This window comes from Macrobrachium nipponense, chromosome 48 (assembly GCF_015104395.2).
Source record: "Macrobrachium nipponense isolate FS-2020 chromosome 48, ASM1510439v2, whole genome shotgun sequence".
In the NCBI taxonomy this organism is placed as follows: Eukaryota; Metazoa; Arthropoda; class Malacostraca; order Decapoda; family Palaemonidae; genus Macrobrachium; species Macrobrachium nipponense.
In genome coordinates, this window is record NC_087223.1 from 21,330,001 (window position 1) to 21,337,525 (window position 7,525).

The window sequence follows — 7,525 nt, forward strand, 5'->3', positions numbered from 1 at the left end:
TGTGTGGAACCACAGGTCCAGCCAGGAGACTGCTTGGAACGCTGCCATGGCAGTCGACTTCAATGCCAATGCCTCTTGCTGTGAGGACGCCAACAGGTGTTGAAGAGACACCCGGAGTTAGCCTAGCCAGCTTGGGGTTAACCTGTTTGGGCAGCAGCGGGTCCTCCAATGGCACGCAGAAGCGCCTCTATCGCAGTAGAGGAGGGGGAAGCAGCTTGGACGACCTGCCAGTCTGATTGGGGCAGACCTACCTCTTTGCGCCCCAGAACGACTCCAGCCTAGATGTAGGCTCAGAGGACGGGAGCACCGATCCTTTCCCGAGGTCATTGTGCTGACGAATCAGTGCGATAACCTCAGCGAAAGATCTCTGGATCTCGGGAGTGACTGCAAGTCCATCCAGGGAGAACGCCTCCTGAGACCCTCCTCCTTCCACAGGAGGAACCACGAAAGACCCCTCTTGGTCCCCTCCAACCACTTGGGCGTACGATCTGGTCGGTCCCAGGACCGTGCCAGGTTTGTAGGCCCTTGTGGAGGATGTATGTGTTGGTAAACTCCTTAACCTTAAGTGGAGGGGCAAGGACACAACTTAAATGTAGGTTCTAAATGTCTATTGTAGAAATATATACAAGATCCAGGGGACAAACACCAGCCAGCTTAACAAACAGACAGACGAGACGAGACTGCCTCGCGAGAGCAATAATTACAATGTTGCCAATACTTAAATGTTGCCATATCATATTACTGGACTTAACATGGGATACTCTAATGGCGCGCAACATGTGAAATAACGTTTGAACATAATAATAACATAATAATACTGGTACATGTGAAATGCGTCTTTTTCATGTACCTACACCTCCCTCCCCCTCACGCTCGTAGCGCATTCTCGAGCGGACTCCTTTTCCATGAGTCTTTGGGAACGACGTGGGTTTACTGGAGGAATACTGACTAAGGACTCTCTTTCTAGGTCCTGGCTAGGGGCCACAGGGATAGGGAGAAAGGGGTCACTATTAGTGGGTGGCACCAGGCGAAGAAAACGACGATTACGCCACCACACACGACCACTAGGGAGACGAATTTGATAGTCTCTTGACCTTCCATGACCCATGACAGTGCCAACTTTGTCCCAACGATGAGAGGTCGGGTCTTGAATCCGAACTTGCTGTCCGACACTCAACGTGGGTAAGGGGTGGGCATGCTTGTCGTACTTGGTCTTTACCTGCTTGTAACGAGCGGCAGCACGGCGGTCACAATCTTCGGTCTTGACCTGCCACTCCTTGGAGAATGCTTGAGGGTGGGCAGGGATACATGACCTGAGAGGACAGCCATACAGGATCTGGGCAGTTGAGCGTCCAGTAAAGTTAGGAGTATTTCTGAGCTCCAATAAGCCTCGGTCAAATGCTTCACAATCAATGTTGCCAGATGGGCTGTTTTGAGATGAGGTGCTTGATCGACTTCACAGCGGCTTCAGCGTGACCATTCGATTGTGGGTAGTGGGGTGAGGTTACCATGTGTCAAACTCCCCATCGCTTCATAAAATCCTTGAACTCTGCGCTGGTGAATTGGGGGCCTCCATCTGTCCTTAGGCGAAGGGGGACACCAACTTCACGGAAATAGCGGCGGAAGATCCTGATAGTATTGGAAGTGGTAGTATCGCCTTGGCAGGGTGCGACAACAGGCCATCCTGACAGGCGATCGACGACGACGAGGAAAGACTTCCCTGCAACAACAAAGAAGTCGGCTGAGACGGACTTGAAAGGTCTTGTCGGGTTGTCGTCATTCATTAGAGGTTCCTGCGGCTGAGATGGCTGCAATGTTTGACATGCCTCACAAGCTCTGACTGTGTTGGCAATATCAGAGTCAATGCCAGGCCAGAAAACTGACTGCCTTGCTCTGCACTTGGTTGCTTCCACACCTCTGTGGCTGTCATGCAAGTGGGACAAGGTGCGACGACGGAGAGCGGCAGGAACTACAACCCTTGCTCCATACAGGACAAGGTCACCATCGGCGTAGAGATCTTCACGTAGTTTCCAATAAGGAAGTAAGGAATTGTGAAGGTCATATCTGTTGCGAGGAAATCCTGATGTGACACAATCGAGTAGATGAGTATACGCAGGATCTGCTTTCACTGCGTCACGAAGATCCTGAAGTATCCTGTCGGGATCCTGAGCTGGAGACTCGTCTGAAAGCGTAACGGCGTTCACAGCCATGACAGTTCGAAGATGAGCAGCGGAAGAAGCACCCGAGATCTCGTCCTCCTGTGTGGGGTGGCTGACTGGGGCGCGAGACAATGCATCTGGGATGCACAGCAACTTACCCGCACGCCACACAGCTGTAAAGATGTAGGGCGAGATTTTCTCCTTGAGGCGCTGGAGACGAGAGTTCTCGATGGCATCCAGCATATAACTGTTCAGAATAGTATGAGGGGCCGGTGATCCGTCATCAGAGTAAAATTCTGTAGGCCTGCTAAATATAGCCTACATTTCGACATGCCCAGACAACGGCTAGCATCTCAAGCTCGATGGTGGCATATCGTGTCTCTGCATCAGCGAGAAACCGAGAACCACACTGAACTAGACGCAGGTGTCCATTACCATGGTCCTGCAGGAGGGCATATCCAATGCCGTGGAGGCGTGAAGCGTCCGTCTGAAGAACAACAGGTAGGTCTGGGTCAAAGAGGGCGAGAACTGGTGGACTGGTGAGAGCTAACTTAACACGTTGAAATGCTTCATCATGGTCGGGGGTCCAAACAAATGTTCTCTTGGGACTCATAAGGGGACGTAAAGGTTGGGCTGCAATGGAGATGTCAGGCTGAATGAACTCCGCTAACTGGTTGACCAATCCCATAAACGATCTGAGGTCTGTCAGGTTAGCAGGGGTTGGGAAATCCTTGATGGCACTGACTTTCTGCTTATCAGCTGAGATGCCGTCTCCTGAGAGATTGTACCCACAGAAATTCACGGAGGGTGCAGCGACCACAAATTTATCCTTGTTGAGTGTGATCCCAAACTTGCGGCACCGGGTGAGCACTTCGTGGATACGGCGAAGGTGTGTAGCGTAGTCTTCGTCGTGGGAGAAGGTCGTCTATGACCTTAACACAGTTTTGGACACCTTGAAGGGCCATATCACTCGCAGCAGAAGGCGTGCTCCCAGTAGCTGCGAAGCCCATCGGTCCTCTGCAATGTATGAACCGACCATATGGCGTATAAAGGTGGTTAAATGCTGATCTCTTCTGCCAGTTCCATCTGCCAGTAACCATAGAGAGCATCAGCTGTGGTGAAATAACGAGCCTTCGGGCCTACACTGCGAATAGCGGCGTAGGGTGTGGGTGAAGGATGGGCTGGACGAGAAACCTGGCTATTCAACTTGGTCAGATCGACAGTAATTCGTACTCCTGTCCCATTCTTGGGAATGACAACGAGAGGGTGGCACCAAACTGATGGGTCATCACCAGCAGGTTTGATTATCCCTTGGGCCACCATGGAGTCAAGCTCTTCTTTGACTTGGTCCTTAAAAGCGAATGGAATTTGTCTGGGGTGTGGATGGCAAAAGCACTGCACCATCCTTAAGGTGGATTCTCATGGGAGGACCAGCCATAGGCTTGAGAGGAGACTGTCTTCAACTCTTCTTTCGAGACCAACACATCTTGAAACTCTTGAAGAAAGTATTCCTTTGCTGCTGAAGGTGATGTGGTCGCTGAGATGGGTAGCTCCTTGACTCTATTAACGTGTTTGACTTCTAAAATAGGTTTAGGGAAATCAGGAGATATTATGGCCAGTTCCTCACAATGACCATAGGATAAAAGTGGAAATTCCACATTTTCATGCACTTGAATCCTGGCGAGACAGGATCGCTTGCCTAGTGTAAGGGTAGCTTGTAATATACCCAGAGCAGGTGACATTGGAGATCCATCCGCGGGTGAACGTCGCACTTTGCGGAGGCGTCTGCAAACAGCTCCTGGAGATACCCAATGTGTCAAGGTGCTGCTTTCCAATAACAGTGACATCGGCACCTGTGTCTGGTAACATGTTAATGCGAGACTTAACATCGCCAAACGACAAGAGGACACAGATAGGTTTGGGTGTCTTGGAAATGGTGCGAGGCGATCCTAGGCGACGACAGCTGGTCCTTGAATCTTGCGATTTGTTGTTGACTGAAGAGGCACCACTGTTGCTTGAAGATCTGTCCTGACGAAGATTCTTCTTATTCTCCCTACAACACTTATCGAAGTGTCCAATGCGGTGACACAGACGGCACTGGACCTTGCTGGCAGGACACTTCATGGTCCTGGACCAATGAACAACGCGGTCGCAGCTTTACAAGTACTGTTGGCCGCAGGGGGCATTTTGTCTTGATCATGCTGACGAGCACAGTACTAGCACCAAGTTGCTGGGTTCGAGGGTTTCGGCGAAGGTGGATGCTTTCCGCTTGACTTCTTGCTTCTCTTGTAGGCCGAAACAGCACACAGCTGATTGGGTGGGGCACGTATGGCAGAAGTTGCAGTTTTAGCTGCCTCATACGACTGACAGGTGGTGATGAAATCTTGCAAAGAAGAATTGGCATCCAAGGCGATCAACTTCTGAACCAAGTCCGTGTCTCGAATGCCCATCAAGATAATCATTTTCAGCTGGGTCTCTTCACATGCGACGGCGGTACCTGGGCATAAATCAACTTCTTCCGCAAGGCGTCGAAGTTTCACATAGAAATCAGCGAAAGATTCTCCTTCCGATTGCTTGCAGCTAAGTAACTCTCTTCGTCGAAGTACTTCATTCCTTAAACCCTTTATATGTGACTGTAAGGCGTCCAGGACTTCATCTACAGGCTTATCTGTAGAGGGAGATATTTGAAGTGTGTGTTTAAAAACACGCTGCGTTTCCAGGGTTAAACACATCCTCATCTGGATCATTTGCTTTTCCCGTGGAAGCTTAGAAAGATCCACCATGACCGCATAGTCATCCCACCGACGTCTCCATTCCCTGAACATCTGGAATGTTGCATCTGCCTTCAGTGGGGGTGGCGTTTGCGCGGTTGCTTTCTGTGGTGGTGGAAGAGAGGGTTGACTGGAGTTCGAAACCACCTCTGTGCCAGGTGTAAGGGTACCTGAGTGAGAATGGATGATTGGTGCAAGAGTTTGAATGAGGGCAGTAAACCTTGCATTCTCCTCTTCTCTTCTAAGATCATCTTCTCTAAGGCGAATTGCTTCTTGTTCCCTTCTTCTTTCTTCTTCACATTGTCTGTCTTGTCTTCTTGTTTCATCTTCCCTTCTTCTTCTCTCATCCTCATACAAGCGAGATTCCTCTAAAAACTTAATCAAAGCGAGGAAATCTGTCCCAGTAGCTTGAGAGGTAGGTGTGGGCTGGTAGTGGGGGCTTAAGAGTGGTGGGGAGGGAGAGACTGGATGCTCCAACACTCCCCCAACACTCAGAGTGTGGGCGCCCACATTACTGAATTGCCACTGTTCTGTGGGCTCTTCTAAATGGTCTGCAGGCATACCTTTCGAGTCCGTCATTATTGTCAATGTGCAGTGCGCAAGAATAAAGTTCCAACAAAATTATTAAAATTATCCCAAAACGTCTGATACAAGAATAATAAATAAAATTCGTTGAAGCGTGAGTGTGTGCGTATGTGCGAGAAATACGTCAGCCAACGAGGGGACTATTGAGCGATAGTGTCTGCCTACGGCAGCTCACATCCAAGGCGAGGTTGCCAAGTCGACTAGATCAGACTCAGTTATCCCGTGACATGGCATGAGTGCGGGTGTGACAGTCGGTGCTCCGGCAAAGCCACAACAGAATAAATGCGTACTCAATAAAATAACATAACAAATCACTGAGCACACAAAAAAGGCACTATAAAAGCACAATGCACTGCACAACACTTCACTGAGTACTTGAGGCACTACACTGCACATGACATAGAATAAATCAGCTGGGACACGAAAGCACATTTGAACTGAACATCCAATATGGCCATGACCGTCCGGTTACCGATGTCCAAGTCTTGATAAACTCACACAATACGACACTTCCAAATTTCTAGCGCCCATGTATGTGTTGGTAAACTCCTTAACCTTAAGTGGAGGGGCAAGGACACAACTTAAATGTAGGTTCTAAATGTCTATTGTAGAAATATATACAAGATCCAGGGGACAAACAGCAGTCAGCTTAACAAACAGACAGACGAGAAGAGACTGCCTCGCGAGAGCAATAATTACAATGTTGCCAATACTTAAATGTTGCCACATCATATTACTGGACTTAACATGGGATACTCTAATGGCGAGCAACATGTGAAATAATGTTTGAACATAATAATAACATAATAATACTGGTACATGTGAAATGCGTCTTTTTCATGTACCTACAGAGGGAGTGCGAGAAGCGCACTCCTAGCGGTCACTCCTAATCGCCTCGCTCCTTCCGGTGTAGCCAAGGAGTTTGAAGGGATAAGAGAGGAAGACCTGACGCTCCTCCCACTGCCCACCAGCAGAACCGGTGCACTGTGGGCTGTGCAGGTGATCGCCAACCCGCGGTGACGATTGAGCTGCAGGCCTAGTTGCGTGGTCTCCCTGGGAAGAACCGCTGGACCGAGAACGGTAGCGACAGTTCCGAGCATCAGGAGAGCTGCTACCAGTCACCCTATCCATCTAGTCCCGGTGGGAGCGACGGTCAAGGGACTACCAGAGTCCACTGTCGTGGTGGGAGCATGGCCCGTCCTCATGGCGCGTCACAGTACCTGGCTGCTCCTGGTGACCAGGGGGACCTCTTCCTCACCTCAACCCGCGTACGGTCTGGGGGGACCGTCGCATCAACCCTAGCAACCGGCGGATCGGAGCGAGAGCGATCGCTGGCCTAGCTGGAGTCGCCTGAGCGACTGCCACCAGTCTTCCGTTCCGTGCCTGGGCCCTGGCGGCAAGCTGGCTTGGCTGCCTGGACCCTGGCTGCACGGTCACCCGCAGGCGATTGTACACTCTGTACCTCTCGCGAATGAGCGGCCAAGACGGTATTTGGCGTCAAGGCAGAACCTCTGGTGCCAGGCGAGGAGGTGCCGGTGTTAGCTAGTACCCCTCCGGTCCCCATCTTCCTCCTTGCGGAAGGAGAGAGAGGCCCCGTTCCCGAAGGAACAGGAGGACCAGCGGAAGTCCCAACTGTCCCACCGGAGTGGGACAGACCCTTAGAGGTCTCTGAGCGAGATTCTTTGGGGGTGGAGGAGGAAACCTTCTTCCTTGGCTGTGGGGCCTTGGAAGTCGAAGGGTAAGAGGCAGCTGCAGACGACGACGAAGACGACAATACCTTCCTCTTCTAACAGGGTCCAGCTGCACCTGTCCGGAGGGACCTGTGGTGAGGGCAGCAACACCACGGGCTGGAGCGACGAAGGCAGGAACTGGTACAGGAGCGGCAGCAATGGGAACTGGTGGCGGTACAGGAGCCAGCATCATCATCGGTACTGGCAGCAGGTCAAGAGGGGAACTCTTGGGACACCGAAAGTCAGGAGCTGGGGCGAGGGCAGCGAAACCAGGCGGCGG

General features: G+C 51.1%; 1 protein-coding gene across 1 annotated transcript; it reads right to left on the reverse strand.

Moving 5' to 3' along the window:
• Positions 1-1,514: 1,514 nt before the first annotated feature.
• On the reverse strand, positions 1,515-2,402 carry LOC135205159 (uncharacterized protein K02A2.6-like). Its single transcript, XM_064235524.1, has one exon. It carries the CDS (start codon positions 2,400-2,402, stop codon positions 1,515-1,517), a length of 888 nt encoding a protein of 295 aa, XP_064091594.1.
• Positions 2,403-7,525: the final 5,123 nt, after the last annotated feature.

Bases quoted from the DNA above. Each gene is read 5' to 3' on its own strand.
- LOC135205159 (XM_064235524.1), bottom strand. From the start codon at position 2,402: ATGCTGGATGCCATCGAGAACTCTCGTCTCCAGCGCCTCAAGGAGAAA.